This window comes from Protomyctophum bolini (genome assembly GCF_963924005.1).
Source record: "Protomyctophum bolini genome assembly, chromosome: 2".
NCBI classification, from domain to species: Eukaryota; Metazoa; Chordata; class Actinopteri; order Myctophiformes; family Myctophidae; genus Protomyctophum; species Protomyctophum bolini.
This window is the reverse complement of record NC_137863.1, coordinates 32,766,248-32,790,153: the sequence shown is the minus strand read 5'-3', so window position 1 is coordinate 32,790,153 and position 23,906 is coordinate 32,766,248. Positions and strand designations below refer to the sequence as shown.

Here is a 23,906-nt window from a genome sequence, read left to right as displayed (position 1 = left end):
AGCTGTGTGTGTGGGGTGAGTTTAGTGAACGATAAGGGGACGTCGCAGGACAACAGCAGTAGCTGTGTGTGGGGTGAGTTTAGTGAACGATAAGGGGACGTTGCAGGACAACAGCAGTAGCTGTGTGTGTGGGGTGAGTTTAGTGAACGATAAGGGGACGTTGCAGGACAACAGCAGTAGCTGTGTGTGTGGGGTGAGTTTAGTGAACGATAAGGGGACGTTGCAGGACAACAGCAGTAGCTGTGTGTGGGGTGAGTTTAGTGAATGATAAGGGGACGTCGCAGGACAACAGCAGTAGCTGTGTGGGGTGAGTTTAGTGAATGATAAGGGGACGTCGCAGGACAACAGCAGTAGCTGTGTGTGTGGGGTGAGTTTAGTGAATGATATGGGGACGTCGCAGGACAACAGCAGTAGCTGTGTGTGTGGGGTGAGTTTAGTGAATGATAAGGGGACGTCGCAGGACAACAGCAGTAGCTGTGTGTGTGGGGTGAGTTTAGTGAATGATATGGGGACGTCGCAGGACAACAGCAGTAGCTGTGTGTGTGGGGTGAGTTTAGTGAATGATAAGGGGACGTCGCAGGACAACAGCAGTAGCTGTGTGTGTGGGGTGAGTTTAGTGAATGATAAGGGGACGTGGCAGGACAACAGCAGTAGCTGTGTGTGGGGGTGAGTTTAGTGAATGATAAGGGGACGTGGCAGGACAACAGCAGTAGCTGTGTGTGTGGGGTGAGTTTAGTGAATGATAAGGGGACGTCGCAGGACAACAGCAGTAGCTGAGCAGTGTGCATTGATACAATCTCAAACTGGTGTTTTTCCTCAACCCGCCCCACAGACCAATAGGCAAAGATAGCCTACCTGATTGCGTGACATCCAACAGTATACGCAAAAATGGGTCCATTTGGAAGGAAAAGCACAACGCACTGCAAAACGTATCACTGTGGAGTGTGGACGACACCATACAGTGATACACTGCACCGTCATCATCAGCGTTTCTATGCTTAGGAAAATGTGTGGAAATATTGGGGCTTAAATTTCTACTGTTGCTATGTGGACAGCATAGAAACAACAGACTTGTTAGTTTACAGTAGGGTGTCCACGTGTCCATCATAAGCGTTTCTGTGCTTATTGGGCCATAAATGTATACAGGCTACTGTGTGTGTGTGTGTGTGTGTGTGTGTGTGTGTGTGTGTGTGTGTGTGTGTGTGTGTGTGTGTGTGTGTGTGTGTGTGTGTGTGTGTGAATTGTACTGCGAGGGTTGAGGGGAAGGAGGGGGAAAAAGGAAGACATATGAGTACCGTGTCTATAAAATGTGATCTGTTAATCTGTCGGTGCGCACACATGTGCAGAGCATATCGGACAACGTCTGGCCATCGGAGAAAAGTACATTTGTGCTGTCAAGGGCCCATGCATTGTCCAAAGGGTCCTGGCCCACTGTTTGGGAAAAAAGCTCATTAGAGGGTACATAACCCCTGAAAGGGCACACACACACACACACACACACACACACACACACACATGCACGCAAATGACACATAAAGCTCAGAGCCAGATTAAAACGAGCACAAAAAAGCATCTTCCAGACAGACAACGTGCATGCCACTTATAGATGTTGGCCTCTGTGGAAGTAAGTCAACTGCACATGTTTGTCAGCACCGACGCTTAGCAACAATTCCTTTCACTCTACCTGTTCCATGTTGTAACAGCACTTAGTCAGCACCAGCCTAAAAGCTTTTAGAAGCACTTTGTTCATGTTCTCAGGGCGTTTCATTCAAAACCATTTATCTCTCTCTCTCTCTCTCTCTCTCTCTCTTATTAATATAGGGATGCTATTAGCAGTGCATTACACGTTGTCGTCTGAAGAGGAGCCCCTAATTCTGGTATACAGTACTGAAGTAATGACAGACAGACACGTCTAAATTTAACTCTGAAGAGTACACTCTCAACAGTTCAAGCTCAATAAGGGTCCTTTTGGTTACATTTGGTTACATTTAGCTGGGGACCACCTGGAACCCGCTCAAGGACCACTGGTGGTCCCCGGACCACTGGTTGAAAACCACTGGAATCAAATAATCAACCCATTATGCAGGTTCCTTTTGTACAGCGAGATTTTACTTTGTAAATACTTTGTAAATAGGCTACCGAACATGTTTGGAACACATGTCCCTTCAAATCTTCAATCTGCCCTAGCCCCTTATAGCACTTTATGTAGACTTAGATAGCATTTTATACAGACTTATAGCATGTTACGTATACTAGAATTGCAATTTATGTAGTTATAGCACTTTATAGTATACATGTATAGTTTATATGTATAGTTTCATTATATAGATACTCCACTGTTACGTTCTTAGTTTACACATGTTTCATGATAACTACTTTTTATGAGGTATTGCCATGCTTTTTGTTCTTCATGCTTAATGTTAATCGCTCTGGATTAAAACATTTAGACCTGACTTCGAAATAAATAAAAAGTCTTCTGAAAGAATATATATTCAAATATTTGTGCCACATTTTCACGAAAAAAAAAAATAGCAGACCTACAGCGCCACTCGGTGCTATTCTTCAATAGCTAAAGTATAACATAATACTTAGTTAGAACACCAAAACGGGTTCCCGTCCAGAATGGATTAAGAGCGTCTGCTAAACGCCTACATTGTAAATTAATTTGACATTGCAGGTGTGGGATTAATGTGTGCTTAATTGAATTGAAATAAATAAGAACTTTTCTCTACAGCAGTGGTTCTCATAAGTGGGGACTCCCAGGGGTCATCGAGGGAGTTCCAGGGGGTCCCCAGCTAAATGATAGTTTGGACCCTTATTAGTCTGTAACTCAGAGAGTACAAATGGAACCAAATTGAGCCTATATATAGTGGGTCCATTTGTACACTCACTCTCTGAGTTAAATTAACATTGATTTTACAATATAAATTAGGGTCCCAGAGATATAGAAATGCCATTAAATGAGGATCTGTACTATACTCGTAGCCCAATTAATGTCTAACTGACATTGAAAATGGCCAAATACTGTACATATAAAATGTTTGAGAACCACTGACATATGGAAACATATAGGGTTTTTCAGAAAACTGTCAGGATTTAGAAGGCATTTGCAGAAGCGTCCTTGTGGTCTTAACCGAACGGGTTAATGCTGGCTGATGATCCACACAGAGTGGTCTAAACCCAACGGGTTAATGCTGGCTGATGATCCACACAGAGTGGTCTAAACCCAACGGGTTAATGCTGGCTGATGATCCACACAGAGTGGTCTAAACCCAACGGGTTAATGCTGGCTGATGATCCACACAGAGTGTAGAAGTATAGCGTCAGGAACATGCATTTAGCCCCCAGACAGAGGATCGGGTTACAGTAACGGCCCCTCTGACATGTGAGTGCTCACAACAGCCGAGGAGAGAGGAGGAAAGAAGAGGATATTATGGGGGACGGAGGGGGAGAGGAAACAATATATTCCTACACACCACACCACCATTCCGGAATCTATCTACCTATCTATCTATCTATCTATCTATCAGCCCACCTTGCTGAGACACATTCACGACACAACCAACCACGGGTTGAAATAACTCTAATGCTAGGAATAACTTGTAGAACCACAGAAAGCGAATGAAAAATAAATGGGGAAAGAGAGAAGAGAAGAGACCTTTTGACTCATGGGATAATAAACCAGCCCCCAGTCCGTCCCACAGTGTCTATAACAACTCACAGAGTCACATAACTATACATTTTTCCTGCCATTTTTGGCAATTCATATCGAGGAATAATAATGCCAAATTCTATATTTGGTATAACTTGTATCCCATTCTCTTTGAAACACCGCGGGGGGGGGGGGGGGTAAAAAGCAGTTGTTATAAACGAGTTTGTGGACGTCTTGTCATGATAAAAATGTAAATGCAGACGCCGACTGTCCGCCGCAAATATCAAATTGCGACGAGTCTTGCACGCTTGACATGCCTATAGCCACAACAGCAAACAATGTGAATAATTGTGCACACACACACACACACACAGACACATCATCATTCAAGACTCTGAGCTGACTCAACCTGTGTGACATGCATGGTTGGTTGGTTGGTTGGTGGGAGGACTTCACACATGGCTAGCAGACTCACAGTGAGCCTTTGATCTCAGTCATTAAGAGCCCGTTTCTCTTTGAGGTCAATATTTATACACACAGGATAGAAAGAGAGATTTAACACACTTCCTCCCCTTCTTTCCAGGAGTACAGGGAGGGAACAAAGTGTTTTGAATGAACGGCCACCATTAAAAAGAAAGCAACAACAACAAACCCAAACACACACAGACATACAGACACTGTATGTTTATTCTTGGTGAGCTGGATGAGCGTGTTATTTCTTTAATATAATAGGCCTATAAATACAAATGTGTAAATATAATGAATTACAAAGTACATAAGTCGTTTTAGGCTATTATTATTATTTATATGATTTGCTTACAATCATAGTGAAGTAGTTATATATTAGCACTGCATAACCGAGTTAATGTATATTTATATTGTGTCAGGACTTGAGCAGGACGATCAGTAAACCTTTCCGAGCATGTTGTCAACGACACAACAGTCGTTGTTACAATGTAGTTAAAGTGTAACAACACACACACAGCACAGTTTGTAAAAGCTGACTCCAACATTTCTCTCTCTCTCTCTCTCACACACACACACACACACACACACACACACACACACACACACACACACACACACACACACACACTGACACGCACACACACACGCGCGCGCGCACACACACACACACACACACACACACACACACGGACTCTTTTGTTTACCTTCGTAGCAGAGAATCCCAATGTTGTTGTTCATCTTATCTAGGTACTGGTAGTTGAGCAGATCCATTTTCGTTAGAAGCATTTATCAAGGCTGTCAAAAAAGACCAGCTTTATATTATTTGGAGAGAGAGATCTGAGACAACAACAAAGTCAAAGTGAAGTCTTTGAGTGAAGCGGCTCCGATCGGTCCAGAAAGAAAGCCGAAGGCCCAGCCTCGAACTTTTTTCTTTTTTTTTTTTACTAAAGGTAAACTTTAAAAAAAAAATAAGAAGAACAAGCCACAGAGAAGGGAAGATATTTCCCCCGACGACTATTCGGATGAATAATAACAATAATTAATAATACAAAAAAAGTTATTTCAACACAGTTAAAACGTTATCGTTATGACAAAAATAAAAAAGCAACGCGCCAGTTGTCCTCCTGCTCACAGCCAGCTGTAAGTCGACTGCACTGACACGCACACTATGATTGGTATGACTCCTGGTAGAGAACACCGCTGGGTTCCACTGCTCTGCCGCGTTGCCATGTCCGCTGATTATACGCGACTTTGGCTTAGATTTTCAGTGAAGTTGCTTGTAAATAGTATAGGCCTAGTTTAGTAGATAGTTGCGGGTTGCGTTTTATTGTCTCCACCAGGCCGAAGTCATGGGGAGAGAGTATGTTTTATTGTCTCCACCAGGCCGAAGTCATGGGGAGAGAGTATGTTTTGCACTCCGTCCGTCCGTCTGTGAACAACTAATCTCCGGCACCGTTAACCCGGTTAACAGGCCGTTTCCAGAACGGCCTGTTATAGCGCCACCAGGAGGCCGACTTTTCAAAAACACATTTTTTTATATTACTCCTCCAGATTCTGTCCAAAAATCCCGCAAATCGTTGAACACTGTCTATATAGTCATGTGTTCAAGATGGATCTGTCCGATATTTCATATTCCATCCTAATTGGCTAACATAGGCTTTCAAAGTTTGCAGGATTGGTCCTTTTGAAACAAAACGCTTCAAATCATGAATGCAGCGTGCAATTTACGTGAAATCTTTCACAGACTTTCCTACTAGGCTGAGGAATATATCCCAGCCTTTTCACATTGGCCTGTTATAGCGCCACCAACAGGTGGATTTTTGCAAAACACATTTATGGAACAAAATGCCTCAAATCATCCAATTGCCGTTAATGGTGTAAGAACAAATGGCACCCTTTTCACATTGGCCTATTATAGCGCCACCAGGAGGCCACAACCTGGCCTGTGCCCCGAGGGGCACTTTTTCTAGTTGTTTCTATTTCTAACGTGTAGTTGCTGTTTTTAGGGCTTGTTTCTATTTCTAACATGTAGTTGCTGTTTTTAGGGCTTGTTTCTAACGTGTATTATAGTTGCTTTTTTGGGGGGTTGGACCCGTTTGTAAACAAGTGTAATGCTTAACCATGGTGTCGTCCACAGTAACATTTCTTGTAGCCTATTTACTTGTGCTTTTGTTGTATCCTACTGTGTACTGTGTAAATACACATTTCAATCAATCAAGCTTTTTTGGGCTTGTTTCTACACTCTATCGTTGCTTTTTTGGGCTTGCTTCTAAAGTTGCTTTTTTGCCTTGTTTATAAAGGGTTTGTTTATTTAGGCGTAGGTCTAAGGCTTGTTTCCTAATGTTGTTTAAACCTGTGGTTCTCAATTCTCATGTCAAGGACCCCCATGTATTTGTCCACCAAGAGCCCTGTCTGAATTATTATTATTATTGTTATTATTATTATTATTACTTTATTTTGCCAGCGACCCCATACCAGATTTGTGTGGGTTTTCTTTATTGTTTTATATTAATAAATATTGTTTTCATTAAAAAAAAAAAAGGAAAATAGCAGAAACAGTAGATCTACAAGTTTGTGATTGTGATGCGACGCACTGTGAGATGCAAACAGCATATTGCATTTAAATTGCTCATTTTGTGTAGTGGCTTCTTTTTAGGCTTGTTTTCATATATTATAGGGCAGGCTATACCTGGGCTGCTTATTTCTCTCACACAACCTGGCAACACTGACTCCGCTCCAGCCCCATACGATGCGTACCTCGTCGCGCGGCGGTGTCGCGCACCCGAATGCAGCTCAGCAGAGCCACAACTTCCACAAGCTCACAGCGCGTCGCGGACGCCACGGGCTGTGAGCTTGCAGATCAGATATTTTCCGACGCACGACACAGGCGGCGCCGGACGGACCCACATAAAAAAGGTGCCACCACTGTCCCTGGAGCGCCTCACATATATCAGGGATTTTTGACCCACAAAATTCAACCAACCTACCCAAAAGATAGGTAGTCACGATCCCATGGCCCGGAAGGATTCGCCTTCGCTCTGATTGGCTAGTCCAGATGCATGGAAGCAAGTAGCAACACACACACAGCAACATAACTAAGTGAGTGATTTTTAACTAAGTAGTAGGCTACATTATTAACTTCTTGTCTTCTACAATGACTCCTTGTTGTCTTCTGGAGGGAGCTGTCTATCAACGTCAACTAATCTAGTTTCCTTTTCAGAGAGAGATACTTTTAAGTTGTGGCACTTGTTGTCACTTGAGATAGAGATAGATTCTTTATTTTTGTGTCATGCACCAAAGGCGCCCAGCCCACAATGGACTTACAGGACACACCATATCATTGCTTCAATATTGCATTGTGTACAAGAAACAGGTTTGTTTTGTTGTTTTTTTGTTTTTGTTTTTTTTACACAAACAAAACATTCTTGCACTTGTTGTCACTTGACAAAACTAACTATCACCGTCCTTCCTGGTTATGGGATCTAAAATCAGTGGTGTAAAGTAACTAAGTACTTTTACTTTAAGTACTGTACTTAAGTACAATTTTTAGGTATTTGTACTTTACTTGAGTTTGAGAATTTCCAATTTCCAGTACTTTTACTTCTACTCCACTACATCTCAGAGACAAAATGTGTACTTCACTACAATTATTTGAAAACTTTAGTTACTTTGGAGATTGGAGAAAACGGCATTAACCACCCTGGCCTATACATTCCGTCCATTTGAAAATAGCTGATGGCTGATCTATTTTCAATAGATTTTCTACACATTTTGAACTTGCAAAATGGGACATTCTGCAATATGAATACTTTTACTTTTAGTACTTTAAGTACATTTTGATGCCGATACTTTTGTACTTTTACTCAAGCACACTTAAGTAAAACAATTGAGTCTGTCTAAAAGTATAGGGGGAAGGGAGGCGGTGAGGGGCATGGGCATGCATACATGTATGTAGTCAAGAGCCTTTCTATGCATGCATTGCAGAGGAAAATAAATGAGAGAGGGAGGGATGGGGGGCAGGGAGAGGGTAGGAAGGAGAGAGGGAGGGAGGGATGGGGCAGGGAGAGGGTAGGAAGGAGAGAGGGAGGGAGGGATGGGGCAGGGAGAGGGTAGGAAGGAGAGAGGGAGGGAGGGATGGGGGCAGGGAGAGGGTAGGAAGGAGAGAGGGAGGGAGGGATGGGGGCAGGGAGAGGGTAGGAAGGAGAGAGGGAGGGAGGGATGGGGCAGGGAGAGGGTAGGAAGGAGAGAGGGAGGGAGGGATGGGGGCAGGGAGAGGGTAGGAGGGAGGGAGGGAGGGAGGGATGGGGGCAGGGAGAGGGTAGGAAGGAGAGAGGGATAGATGGATGGGGGCAGGGAGAGGGTAGGAAGGAGAGAGGGAGGGAGGGATGGGGCAGGGAGAGGGTAGGAAGGAGAGAGGGAGGGAGGGATGGGGGCAGGGAGAGGGTAGGAAGGAGAGAGGGAGGGAGGGATGGGGCAGGGAGAGGGTAGGAAGGAGAGAGGGAGGGAGGGATGGGGGCAGGGAGAGGGTAGGAGGGAGGGAGGGAGGGAGGGATGGGGGCAGGGAGAGGGTAGGAAGGAGAGAGGGAGGGAGGGATGGGGGCAGGGAGAGGGTAGGAAGGAGAGAGGGAGGGAGGGATGGGGGCAGGGAGAGGGTAGGAGGGAGGGAGGGAGGGAGGGATGGGGGCAGGGAGAGGGTAGGAGGGAGGGAGGGAGGGAGGGATGGGGGCAGGGAGAGGGTAGGAAGGAGAGAGGGATAGATGGATGGGGGCAGGGAGAGGGTAGGAAGGAGAGAGGGAGGGAGGGATGGGGCAGGGAGAGGGTAGGAAGGAGAGAGGGAGGGAGGGATGGGGGCAGGGAGAGGGTAGGAAGGAGAGAGGGAGGGAGGGATGGGGGCAGGGAGAGGGTAGGAGGGAGGGAGGGAGGGAGGGATGGGGGCAGGGAGAGGGTAGGAAGGAGAGAGGGAGGGAGGGATGGGGGCAGGGAGAGGGTAGGAAAGAGAGGGATAGATGGATGGGGGCAGGGAGAGGGTAGGAAGGACGGATGGACGGAGGGAGGGAGAACAGAGAGGTGGAAGGAGGGACTGTCACTATATCCAATCTGAGACAGAAAACCATGGAGGAAAAAGAACAAGTAGGCTAAACTAAACAACCATTCTTTATGGCCGAACAAACTTCTGCTTGGAACCCTATTATATTTGAAACAAGTGCTGGTTTCCTGTAAGCCAGCTAGGGGTCTGTTCACCATGAATCACCCTGTTAGTTTACACAGCAGGAAACTATGTTAAATTATGCAATAACTTATTATCGTTATTTCCAACAAACAACCCCACCTGTTGCAGAATAGAATAGACATTGTTTTGTAAGAGCTAAAAAAAACCCAGCAACAAATACACTTTTACCAAGTTGATTTTGAACTTACAAGCAACAGCTAGCACAACAAACCTTTAGTCCAGAATGGGTCTATGCTGCCCTCTGCTGTCTGTTTTGGACTACAGCAAGGTAGAGTAACCCAAATAACACATGTATTTCAAGTAAACGTGCTTCTCAGAAATATCTAACTATAAATGGACCAAGTCTCTGTCTGTCTGTCTGTCTGTCTGTCTGTCTGTCTGTCTGTCTGTCTGTCTGTCTGTCTGTCTGTCTGTCTGTCTGTCTGTCTGTCTGTCTGTGTACTGTTGTAATCTATGTAACATTAAATGCCCATTGACAATGAAGGGAAAATTTACGTCACAAGCAAATCGGCTAACCAATCACATAAAGTCAGTTCAATGAAAGTAGAAATTAGGTGATATGTGCCTCAAAATATGAGGTAGATTTTGTCCCCACAACATGCCATTTACAATGAAAGGAGAAATCAGGTCAAATGTCTGCCAAATATGACGTACAAAAAAGGTCATGTATTTATAGAGGCTCCTGTATACAGATGCTAGAAGGCTTTCTTTATACCTTTTCTGTAGTTGTTACGTCCCCACCAGGTGGTCCAGGTGTTATTTTGTGCAAAAGTGCATTATTGGCTATTTCCCCTAATATAAGCCCTCAATGGGGGTTGGGATTTTGTGCTAATTCGCTTATTATCGAAATAAGTATAAAGTGTGCCGCTTGGGATACTATTTACATTATGAAGAGAGGAGATATACAATACATTTTTATTTTTGAGCGATGGAAATAAGTGAATTAGCACCCCAATGCCCTTTTCAATTCAATTCAATTCAATTAATTGAGGGCTTATATTAGGGGAATTAGCCAATAATGCATTTTTGCGCAAAATAACACCTGGACCTCTTTGGTGGGGACGTAACAACTACAAATAAAGGTAAGGAAGCCTTAAGTTCTAGCATGGAATTCTCCTTTAACATCAGTTATTATGGTGGTACTTGGAGAGCCTGATATTTTCTGAGGTGGTACTTGGTGCAGATCTACGAGCTTGCAAGTCTGCTATTTTTGGAGAAAACGAAAATGCGGCACAAATCTTTGAATATATTATTCTTTCAGAGAGAACATTTTTTATTTGCTTCTGAGGGGTTCCTGGAATAACAGATTATTGTTTCTGGGTGTCCTTGACATGAAAATGTTTGAGAACCACTGACATATAGAAACATGGGTTTTTCAGAATACTGTCGGGATTTAGAAGGCCTTTGTAGAATCTGTTCCCAGTTCAAAATGGGTTAAACCCCTAAAACACTTGATGACCTGGGTCTCACCTACTGACTGTTAACACCTACTGACTGTTCCTCCATTTCAGCTGGAGGCAGAAATGATAGCCGAGTTTCCAGTAACCCTTGTCAATAATGGTCACATTACAGGGCGTGTGTAGGCAGAGTGAAGGAACTATAGGCCTACTTCTTTGGGGTATTAAATTGGGGATATAATGAGCTGGGTGTGGCAGCACTTTGGAGTGTTGGTTTACACACCAACACAGAGACATGCCACGTACACGTCTGCAAGGATACAGACAAAATTATGTAGGTGCTTGCACGTGTGCGGCACCAACACGCACAAGCGAGCGTGCACGCATGCACACACGCACGTGCACTTAAGTCCCAGGAAACGTCCAATTCAAATCTAACAAGGGGGACATAATTGAACATGTAATTTCCACATAGATGTCTTTGAATCTTTGAGTATTAGATGCATGCATGCAAAAAATGCATCTCTTTAACAGTAGCAGTGCCATAACGTGACATATAAGAAGCCCGGTTTCGGTTTGGAAGCACTTTTCTAATGGAAGTTTAACGAAAGCAATAGTGAGACAAGGAAGGAATAAATTGGGTCATCTGTCAAACAGTCTGTGTGTAGTGTTCACCGCTTCATGACACCACCATGGTGACAGAGAGACCACACAGCAAGGACAAAACATGAGGGAGAGATTGAATGGTCACTCTACAGTTGATTATGAGACACTATGAGAAAGAGAGGGGGTGGGGGGGAGTATTTAATTCCTTCTATTCCGTCTTTAAATGCCTTCTTTTCCATCTGTAATACATATTACACACAGATGAGACCTGTTGTATATATGGTACAATTTACAATTCAGGCATTTAGCAGCAGACGCTCTTAATCCAGAGCGATACTTACAGACAGTAAGCAAGTACAAATACATTAGAAATAGTCAACTATAGGAGGATCACACAAAAAGTCAACTAAGAGCCTAACAAATCCGTCTAACAACAGTAATGTAAGGATTGAGTGAGGAACGGCATCAGCTGATTGACCCATTCAGTCAGTCTCCTGCCTAGTGGCCTCTATGGCTGTCTCACCTCCTCCTCCTAATGTCTGCACAGCTACTCACAGACGGATTAGGAGACTCTGTTCACAATGAGGACTCTTTACACCCTCTCTCTCTTTCTCTCGCACGCACGCACGCACGCACGCACGCACGCACGCACGCACGCACGCACGCACGCACGCATACACACAACCCCTAGTTCGGCAGCAGAACAAATGTATGCACACAAAGTAGTGCTCACACTGACATGCATGCATCCATGCACACAAGAAAGTCCTTGTATCTCTTTGTGAGCGCACGCACACACACACATACACACACATGCACACACCTACTCGATTTTCACACACAGACACACATCTACACATACTCTCAATTGCTCAAACGTACGCAGCACACACTGCACGCACACACACACACACGCGTGTGCACGCACGCACGCACGCGCACACACACACACACACACACACACACACACACACAGAGCCCTCGCCCCTTCTTCCCTCCTGACCTTCTCCTCTCACGGAGACCCAGAAGTGAGAACATGGTTCTCAGCTCATTGAAGTGAGAACATGGTTCTCAGCTCATTGAAGTGAGAACATGGTTCTCAGCTCATTGAAGTGAGAACATGGTTCTCAGCTCATTGAAGGTTTTTTCTGTCCACCCCCATTGTCTCCAGTTTCACACACCGGCCAGAATCTCTAAGGCTGGGGTTCAAACAGAGGGCCCATTCACACTGCTCCAGTGTTGATTTCGTTGACTAAATCTAAGACGAAAAATGTTCGTCGACTACCTTTTTTTCACTGACGAAAACTAAATGGAAACTAAATGAAAACTAAGCTATGATGACTAAGACTAAATATATTGACAATTTTGTTAACACATAGAAACTAGACTAAAATGTTAGGAAGGGACTAGTGGACAAGAGATCCAGTGAAAATAGCAGATCTACAAGCTCACAACACGTCGCAGCGTGACGTGTTGTGAGCTTGTAGATCAGCTATTTTCAGCAAGTATAAAATCAGCCATTACGACGGCATCAAGGCCCGCTAAAATACATTTCGGTCGACTAAATAAACTGAAGAAAGTAGTCGACTAAAATCTTATGATATCTAAAACTAAATGAAAACTATTCAAGAGACTAAAACTAAAAATCTAAATTTGCTGCCAAAAACATCTCGATGAAATATTGAGCACCGCTGATATAGAAAGAAACATAAGTATTTCAGAAAACTGTTAGGGTTTAAGAAGATCAGCGTTGTTGTAGTGGCATCTGGAGTGCGTATGTATGTTGTTTGTGCATACATGTGTTTTTCTAATCATTCCACTTGTACTTGAGATGGGTTGTCATATCCAGTAAGTAGGCTACTGTAAGTCAAACCGCCTGCTCACGGAGTGACTCATAGGTTCTGGGAAGAGAACGTTGGCAAAATTACCGACAACTTGTTGTATAATGTGCAAACAAGACGCGCTGTAACTGTCTCAACTGGCCCTTTGTGACAGCAGCCACAGTTCATCTATAAGTCAAGATGATAGATGGTTTGAGCGGTGCTATAGCCACTCCTATAGACAGCTATGTGTGTCCCTTCATGCATGCCTGCATGGCCTTCCATGTGTATGGAAATAGTGTTTATTGAGCACCAAGTGTCACTGTTGCGCAGCCGCACGCACGCACGTATGCACGCACGCACACACGCACACACGCACAGTCGCACAGTCGCACACACACACACACACACACACACACACACAGGCCAGGGAGGAGGAATACCAAACGACTCGCCCCGTTACCAACTCGCCCCAGGAGTACAGCCGGCAGAACTGCGTGGCCTGGTAAGTAAATTATGATTAAACGGTTAAACCTAACCTTATTCCTAATCTTAACCTCAGTAAAACTATGCCTGAACCTAAACCTATTCCTAAACTTAACCTCAGTAAAACTATGCCTGAACCTAACCCTATACCTAAACTTAACCTCAGTAAAACTATGCCTAAACCTAACCCTATACCTAAACTTAACCTCAGTAAAACTATGCCTAAACCTAACCCTATACCTAAACTTAACCTCAGTAAAACTATGCCTAAACCTAACCCTATACCTAAACTTAACCTCAGTAAAAATATGCCTAAACCTAACCCTATACTTAAACTTAACCCCAGTAAAACTATGCCTAAACCTAACCCTATACCTAACCTTAACCTCAGTAAAACTATGCCTAAACCTAACCCTATACCTAACCTTAACCTCAGTAAAACTATGCCTAAACCTAACCTTAACCTCAGTAAAACTATGCCTAAACCTAACCTTAACCTCAGTAAAACTATGCCTAAACCTAAACTTAACCTCAGTAAAACTATGCCTAACCCTAAACGTATAGTAAACGTAAACGGCTAGTTCATTGCAGAGGGGTGGGCTGGCGGGGGCATCTTTTTAATATGTCTTGAATGTCCACACAATGATTATAATCTAAATTGTAAAGTTTACTGAAAAGCTTCGGCAGGATAACAACACAGCAGCATGTATAAGAGTCACAACAACTCACATTAGTCACCCAGAGATGACCTGCTTTACGGCAGATTCGTAACCATAGTGATGCCGGTCTCTTAAAGCAGGGGTTCTCATCCCGTGGGTCGCGACCCTCCGGGCGGTCACCATTAACTACAAGTCTACACCCATGGGTCCTTGACATGAAAATGTTTGAGAACCACTGACATAGAAACATTGGACTTTTCAGAAAACTTGATTTGTAGAACCGTTCCCAGGTCTAAATAGGTTAGTGATTCAAAACAATGGTGCAAAGTACCTATTGTCTTCACTTATACAACGCAACGATATAGTGTTGTGTACGGTACTGTAATTAGTTACATATTTACTTATTCACACAAGCTTTCTAGTACTTGCAATAGAGCACTAAGTCGCTGCGCATTTAACAAGTCTTTAAATTTGAGGCCATTATAGTTAATATATTTGTATACACGCCACGGTTGCAATCATTATTACACTTAATGATGCATGTCAAAGCAAATATACGCACACATACATATACAGTATGTATCATACACATACTGTGCGTGCGTGCATGCATGCGTGCGTGCGTGCATGTGTGTGTGTGTGTGTGTGTGTGTGTGTGTGTGAGTGAGTGAGTGCGTGCGTATGTGAGAGAGAGAGAGAGACACAGTCTCTTTGTTCTGCACATGGCTCTCTGTGGGATTGAGTAACTCTACTAAGGTGATTAACGGTTATACAACAGGTTGGTTAAATTCCACTATATTCTCCATAGGGACAAGGTACACACACAACCGTCCTACAGTGTAGCAAAGGTACACAAGGTACACACACACACACACACACACACACACACACACACACACAACCTATAGTGTAGTAAAGCCTGATGTATACTTTGACTGTATGATTCTCTCTCTCTCTCTCTCTCTCTCTCATTGGGTTGTTGAGGTATCAGGACTATACGATTGTGATTTGAGAAAAAAAAGAAAGCGGTAGCACAGAATAAATTATGGAACGCGTTCCTGTAATTAACTCTAGAATGCTGAGAGTAAAACTTACTGAGGCCTCTAAAAAAAAAGTCTCTTTACACCACCAACCTGCTGTTTAAATATGAAATGAAATGATTTAAGTACAGCTGAAAGGAGCTGAAAGGCCGGCCGGGACACATGTCACAGTCAGAATACACAACTCTGACATGAAAATGTTTGAGAACGACTGACATAGAAACATAGAGTTTTTCAGAAAACTGTCAGGATTTCGAAGGCATTTGTAGAATCGTCCTCAGGTCTAAATGGTTAAATCTCATCTGAATTGTGCAGAAACAACAGTGCCAAACAGAGTGGCTGTTCCGTGGCGTTGTGCGCTAGCTGCTCTGAGCAGGTCTGGGCTAACATGGTAAAGGGCAACGCGGGTGATTCATCCTGAAGCAGTGTTGTTTTCTTAGACTAAAACTTGTGTATAATTTGTGTTGTATACTGTCACATACTGTGATGTAACCTGGATTCTTACATTGACTGCTTCAGCCACCCGAGACTGAGCAAACAGAAGCTCAGCTTTCGCTAAGTGTGTTACAGTACACACAGTGTGTTACAGTACACACAGTGTGACTATGTACATTCAGTGGAAGAATTACACAACTGGAATACGATACCACGTTACCTGAGGTTGCATGAGAATGAAAGGATCACACACACACACACACACACACACACACACACACACACACACACACACACACACACACACACACACACAAATGAATAGGAAATATCGGGTTGCTATACAAAACAATGAGAACAACAAGTGATTATATAGAAGTGCACATATGGTGTGTGTGTGTGTGTAAACCAGATGGTAATAGGTGGGAACTGGGAAGCCTCTCAACATTCAACAGGAGCCAAACTGTATTCTGTTCTGCACAGCAATGGTTCCCAAACTTTTCGGGTCGAGATCCAAAAGGAGAAAGTAGATGTTTTCCCCGGGACCCAGACTATAGTGAAAATAGGCGATCTACAAGCACAGCTTGTAGATCGTATTTCGGCTATTTGTAGATCGGCTATTTTCACCGCTGACTTTTCATTTCTGATTAATTCACAGGATTTCTTTGATTTGTATTTTATTTCTTCATGAAAGTACTGAAGAATCAGAACTGAAAAAATCATTGCATTTTGTTTTTAATTCATGAATTTGTTTTTCAACAACAAACAAATAATAAGGAGACCCATAAAAATGCGTCTGCGACCCACACATGGTCCCCGACCCACTGTTTGGGAGCCTGTGCTGTATTGTACAGCATGTGGGGTTGAATTCAAAACTGATAAGAACTGTCTCCCCCCAAGTCCAGAACCCATCCCACAGCACCAGCACATTTAGATTTTAGATTTTAGTCTCTTGAATGTTTTAGTGTTAGTTTTCGTCAGTGGAAAAAAGGGTAGTCGAAGGACATTTCTCGTCTTGGTTTTAGTCGACGGAATCAACACTGCACAGCACACTTCAATGCTTTCGTGCAAAGCTCACAGCAACAGAAACACATATTTAGAACCTGCAAAAGAAACAAAGAAGGGAGACACATTGTGATTCTGTTACTGTCTGCATGCGATTTATCTTCAGGATGACATTGACCAGAACGACATCATGTTTCTGCTCAGGCTGCTGCAATGGAAAGGAATTTATTTTTTTCCCCCTTTTTTATTTTTATTATCATTATTCACACATTTCCTCATGTCTTTGTTACTGTTCCTAGGTGAAAACATACAAAACAGTATATACAGTTGCCAGTACTAGTATTAAAACACAATGTTTCTACAGGACTGATGACAGAACAGCACTGCACTGTTTTTTATCTACAAAGCCTTATTTAAAAAGAATTGCCTACATATCTTAGCAGCCTATTACATCCCAAAACTGGCCAACATATCACACCCGCTCTCAAAACTAGTCCCCATTGTGACTTCTGAATTGGGTAAAACTAGCCTTTCATTACTATGCACCTCACATGTGGAACTGTCTACAATCAATCTTAAAACTGAACAACTTGATTTCACTTGAACGTTTTAAAAGACTTGGCTAAGGATCCATTTGAGATCTAGCTGTACTTGTTCACTCTGAATTGTTTCTTATCCTGTAATGTATTTGTGTTTATATATTGTATGTTATGTGTACTGTAATCAGGGCCTTATTGGAAAAGAGAGCTTGCTCTCAACTGACTTCCCTGAATAAATAACGGTTAAAAAAGTAAATGTACTACTACTATTGGTGGAGCCTGTTGGAAATACGTGTGATGTTTAAGCATGGATGCATCCACAGTAACAGTTTAGAGTGGTGCACTCCTATAGACATCTATGTGTGTCCCTGAGTGGTGCGACCACTCCTATAGACATCTATGTGTGTCCCTGAGTGGTGCAACCACTCCTATAGACATCTATGTGTGTCCCTGAGTGGTGCAACCACTCCTATAGACATCTATGTTTGTCCCTCCTGGCTGGCCATGTGTCCGAGCACGAAAATAGCGTTTTCACCACCAAGTGTCACTGTTGCGCAGCCTAAAACACACACACACACACACACACACACACACACACACACACACACACACACACACACACACACACACACATTAACTGTATATATGATGATTTTGGGTGTGACAGTACAGTACAGTACAGTACAGTATTCCCCACACGGTAATTCTGTCATTTCTCGACCGTTTCTGGCTTGCCGGCCCCCTGGACATGTTCCTGGGGGTCTGGATGTTCCGGGGACCCCCACACGGAGTTGCACCACTCATTTCACACGGGTGTGATTTTGTATTGACGTGTGTTTTCGTACTTTGAAATGTACCCATTCTGCATCTACTGTGAAATAAAATCCAATAAATCAAAACTACTGTAACTACTACAGTAAGTCAACACTTTCAAGGGCCTTCTTGCCTGTGGTGGACAAAGTACTCCGATTTTGCTTTACTTTTGCTCCCATATGTTATTTTAATGATGTTTGGGAGACAAGAGACACTTTCCAGGGGTTTTTACCTGGGTAATTAGGTGTTTTTAGATATTTCAGTATTTCAAAGTGTCCATGAGCTCCATGATGTCATCGACACTGGGCACACTTCCTTCCTGGACTACAATTCCCATAATGCTTTGGTGCACTGCTCCTCCTTGTGGATAGGGGGAGGGCTGTCTTAATGACACCCCTACACCCATATGGGGTGACTGTGGCTCAAGAGGTAGAGCAGGTCGTCCAATGATCCATGGGTCGGCGGTTCGAATCCCAGCTCCTCCTGTCTACATGTCAAAGTGTCCTTGGGCAAGACACTGAACCCTAAATTGCTCCCGATGTGCTGGTTGGTACCTTGCATGGCTTCCGCCGCAATCGGTGTATGAATGTGTGTGAATGGGTGAATGTAATGCACAATCTATGTAAAGCGCCTTTGCTATATAAATGCACCATTTACCATTTACCAATGAGAAAACATGTAGTCCAGGAAGTAAGTGAGCACAGTGTCCATGATGCGACATACAGTCAGTCGGTGCGCTGTGATTGGCCAGTCGCTGTGAATGACAGCCTAAACCTAACCCTAACCTTAACCTCAGTAAAACTATACCTAACACTAACCTTAACCTCAAGAAAACTATACCTAAACCTAACCCTAACCCTAACCTTAACCTCAACATCAGTGAACTTAACTTGCCTGGGGGCGTGGTTATAAACACAACCCGTGTAGGAATTAGTATGTAGCGTCCATGACGTCATGGAGCCCATGGACACTTTGAAATACTAAAATATCTAAAAACACATATTTCCCACATAAAACCCACAGGAAAGTGTTTCTTGTCTCCCAAACATCATTATTAAAATAAGACCTGGTTGCAAAAGAGGTGAAGTGGCCATTTAAGTAAAAATATCAACACTGCAATGTAGAAATAATACTCTGGTTACGGTCCCGGAATTCCAAATTGACACTGAATACAAAAGTATTGGTGACTAATGTTAAGTATCAAAGTGCTGAATCATGTGTTGTGCCACTGCCACGACCTCGTTTGTGTTCACCCAGGTGTGGCACACTCAGGGTACAGAGTGTGACATGACAGCCACACATTCCTAACGTTCCTAGGCCCTCCCCCTTGCGTGACATCATAGGGCAAGGGCCCAGCAGCCAGCTCAGGTGTGGCTGGTCTCAATCAGCCCAGCTGCTCCACAATCACCATCAACAGAAGCTGCCAATATCAGTGTTGTTTTTGGCAGCAAATTTCTATTTTGGTTTTAGTTATATAGTCTCTTGAATAGTTTTCATTTAGTTTCAGTCACATTTTAGTCAGCTGGAATGCTTTAGTGTTAGTCTAGTTTTGTCGACTAAATCTACAGTTGATTTAGTCGACTAAAATGTATTTTGGCGGGCCTTCATGCCGTCATAATGACTGGTTTTACTTTTACACTTGCTGAAAATAGCCGATCTACAAGCTCACAACGTGTCGTGCTGCGACGCGTTGTGAGCTTGTAGATCGGCTATTTCCAGTATGCAACCAAGTGTAAAATGACTTGTCCACTTGACCACTAGTCCCTTCCTAACATTTTAGTCTGTTGACAAAATCGACTACGTCATAGTTTTAATCATCATGGCGTAGATTTTATTTAGTCATCAGTGAAAAAAAGGTAGTGGACGAACATTTTTCATTTTAGTCGACGAAAACAACAAAAGCTGCCAATATAAGCTGCTGAGAACTGGCGCCCAACGCTTGGACGTTGACTATACCATGGTTAGTGTAATCGGCAGTTTGGAACAGTATATGTCAGTATTATAGAACTGTGGTTTTCAGTTTGGAACAGTGTATATTCTCAGTAGTATTGTATTAGTATTAGTATTAGTGTAATATTGTAGATCTGTGTTTTTCGTGCCAACCATGTTCCTCTGTTGTTCCAGGCTCCCTCCTCCTCAAACCCAGCGTCTTCCAGCTCCACTGCTCCTTCCACCCTCTCCCCAAGGTATATGGAATGGAGGTAAGTGTCACCAACGTCATTTTCACTATCACGCAATAGGGCATGCAAACAGTGAGAGGAATGCGGTGAAGTTATGTTAGTTCACTATCTACTTTATCACCTTTATGCTGACCTTGTTCATGGTGATAAGCCTACTTGTTGTATTTCACACAACAAGTAGCCTACTCAAGTATGCTTAATAAATCCCATTTTGGCGAACTGAGTGTTTAGTGCACAGTGCTAGAGCTCTTTCAAACACCAACTTTATACACTTGATGCAGATCTAATATGTAGGCCACATATCACAATCACCGGCGGCGATTCAGAACCTGTGGGCCTCATCTTGTAACCAAGAAGAGGACTTCTTCGGTTTTCTTTTAACCCATTCTGACCTGAGATCAGATTACTACGAGGTTTCCACTGGACACACACTGTGTCTGATTAACCCATTCTGACCTGAGATCAGATTCTAAAAATGTCAGTCGTTCTTCGAATCTTTCAAAAATAGCAGACCTACAAGCTCGTATCGCGCCACTCGGTGGCGCGATATGAGCTTGTAGATCTGCTATTTTTCAATAGGTAAAGCATAACATGATGCTAACACCAAAATGGGTGCCCGGTCAGAATGGGTTAAGAATACATGTGTTATGGAATGGGATATGCAAGTCTGACAATATGAATACGTACGTAAAGTCATGCAGTACATGTATCTGCATTGGCATCCCAAGTAATGCTGCGTTCACACAGGCTGCGTTCATTTTGCATCTGGACGTTTGAACCCAGCTCGCCTTCAATTTGTAGCTTTTGCAGCAGCTATACAAACATCGGATGCATCGTTGCATCTTCATGTCGCCGGCTTCCATTGACAATGAATGGTAGACTACATCTTCACATCTGCCCGTGTGAACACATAGTAGCATCAAATGAGTCAAATGTGTCATTTTGAGTATTGACCATTACGTTGCAAGCCAGTGTGGTTTTTGGCAGCACATTTTGATTTTAGTTTTAGTCATAGTCTTTTGAATAGTTTTCATTTAGTCACATTTTTGTCACCTGGAATGTGTTAGTGTTAGTCTAGTTTTAGTCAACTAAATGTCATGAGATTTTAGTGGACTAAATCAACAGTTGATTCAGTCGAACAAAATGTGTTTAGGCGGGCCTTGATGCCGTCGTAATGACTGTTTTCACTTGCTGAAAATGGCTGAGCTTGTAGATCGGCTATGTTCAGCATGCAACCAGGTGTAAAATGACTGGATCTCTTGTCCACTAGTCCCTTCCTAACATTTTAGTCTAGTTTTTTGATGAAATTGTCAGTATATTTAGTCTCAGTTTTAGTCAGCATAGGTTAGTTTTCATGTAGTTTCCATTTAGTTTTCGTCAGTGGAAAAAGGTAGTCGACGAACATTTTTCGTCTCAGTTTTAGTCGACGAAAAACAACACTATTGCAGGCAAACATCTGCTCCTGCTGTATGTCAGACAACAGGCTTTGCACAACCACCATTCTTACCATGCCGATGTGTGCAGAAAGCAGCCCTGTCTGGCAACACTCACGTTTTCACCAAACGCAACCTTATCACCACATATGCGTTGCTCTCATCTCACACTGAGGGATTTCACACCACGTCATATACTGTGTAGTCGACAAATTCCATTTGAACGTCTTCTGCAGACTAGAGACAAAGATGTCTTTTCAAAGGTCGACTGTGTGGACACACACTGGACAAGACATCATGCATCCTGTGCCAAAAATAGCCATTCTACAATCACACAACGTGTCACACTGCGACGGTGTTGTTGAGCATGTAGATCGAGTACTTTCAGTCAGGGATACCATTGCTATAGTGGCTTACTAAATATGAATCAGGTAACTTTTCAATTAGATGTTGTGCCTGTACCTTTAACATTTATATTTTACACCTTGATTTGAGGGACATATCCTCTGTTTTGCCACCAAGGATACAGTTGATTTATGATATAATTTAGCAGAATATCATTAACCCATACTGAACGGGAACCCCTTTTGGAGTTTTAAGCATTGTGTTATACTTTAGCTATTGAAAAATAGCAGATACAAGCTCATAGCGCGGCACTCGGTGCCGCGCTATGAGCTTGTAGTTCTGCTATTTTTGAAAAATCGTGAAAATGTGCCGCAAACCTTTGAATATATTTTTTTTAACTCAAATATTTGCTTCTGGAGGGTCCCTGGAACAACATATTTTCAGATGGGGGTCGGTGGCCAATTACATATATTTTCTGGGGGTCCATGAAAATAATGTTTGAGAACGACTGACATGGAAACATAGGGTTTAGTACTGTAGAATCATCAGACATTTGTAGAATCGTCCTCATGTCTAAATGGGTTAAGGTCGACTCCATTGACGTGATAATAAACAATGTTTTGGCAGTATAGTGCGTGTTTACTTTTACGAGGTATCACACGTTTCTCCATAACTATGGCGTAACTATGGCGATGGCTATCAAAATGAGAGGAATGCCAAGCATGCGTGCATGCCTACATGCCTCCGAGGAGACCCACAGGGCCGTGTGGAGCTGGCAGGAGGCATACCGATGCGTGGCATTTTCTGGGACTGCATTATTATGGATTAGACTACATGGGCGGGGGTTCCTTAAACAATGTCAGCTCAGGGCCAAAATGTAAGGAATGCACGCTTGCATTCAAATCCAAGCTCATTAAAAAGGGCAAGCTATATGACCGCAAAATGTTTCTGAAGAAGTGGTGTCAGGCTTAAAGGACAACTTTTGTTTTTTTCAACCAAGGTTCAAATTTTAGGTTGTTATTAGAGAGAAGGTAAAAGAAAAGTATATTTTCTTTTTTTTTTATTTGCTCCTTTTTTGTTTTAGGGATTGTAGCTGTTTTTGACAGGGGGCGGGGGCATTCGAGCATGGGGCTAAATATGTATTTCTTTACAAAAGTTTATAGCGATTTCTTTTTTTATTATTTACTATAGTCCTACTAGACCCCAAGAAATTACATCTGGCCACAAAAGATCACAGGAGAAACACATATTTAGCCCCATGCTCGAATGCCCCCGCCCCCCTGTCAAAAACAGCTAAAATCACTAAAACGAAAGAAAGCAGCAAATGAAAACAAATAGCACTCATCTTTTACTTTCTCTAATAACAACCTAAAACATGAACCTTGGTTGAAAAAAACTAAAGTTGTCCTTTAAGGCTGACTAAATGACGTTTCAAGATATAAGGCGTGATGTGCTCTTGACAAGATGACTACACTTTCAATCGTCTGTCCTAGATAGATCACTCAGTTGTGATCATTGATTCAAATGGCATTAAAAACAAAACATTGATGATTGATAACGAACAATAAGCACAAAACACTGACAGATCCTTGTGGTGTTATCAGCTCATATCGAGCCGTTAACTTAGCACAACATCATGTTAATACTAGATAGGGAAGAAAGGAGAATGATTGGCTAAAAGCAGAAACCAACAAGCCCAAAACAATATTTAAATGCATTATACTGAAAAGTGTCAAAATACTGCCTAAACACTTTGGGCTATTTCTTGCGCCACCCCTTAACCCTTATCCCTTTTACT

The 23,906-nt window shown here is 42.9% G+C and overlaps 1 protein-coding gene across 2 annotated transcripts in view; it reads right to left on the bottom strand.

The window, feature by feature from the left end:
- The window catches only part of vgll4b (vestigial-like family member 4b), a 70,126-nt gene that overhangs the window by 34,362 nt on the left and 11,858 nt on the right, over window positions 1-23,906 (bottom strand). Inside the window, exon 1 of one of the 2 annotated variants that reach the window (XM_080788409.1) lies at window positions 4,825-5,279. The exons of the other annotated variant lie outside the window; for it this stretch is intronic. Coding sequence (XP_080644535.1) covers window positions 4,825-4,906 — 82 coding nt within the window. The 5' untranslated portion in view covers window positions 4,907-5,279. Of the gene's footprint in view, window positions 1-4,824; window positions 5,280-23,906 lie in introns of those variants that run through there. 2 annotated transcript variants of the gene reach the window in all.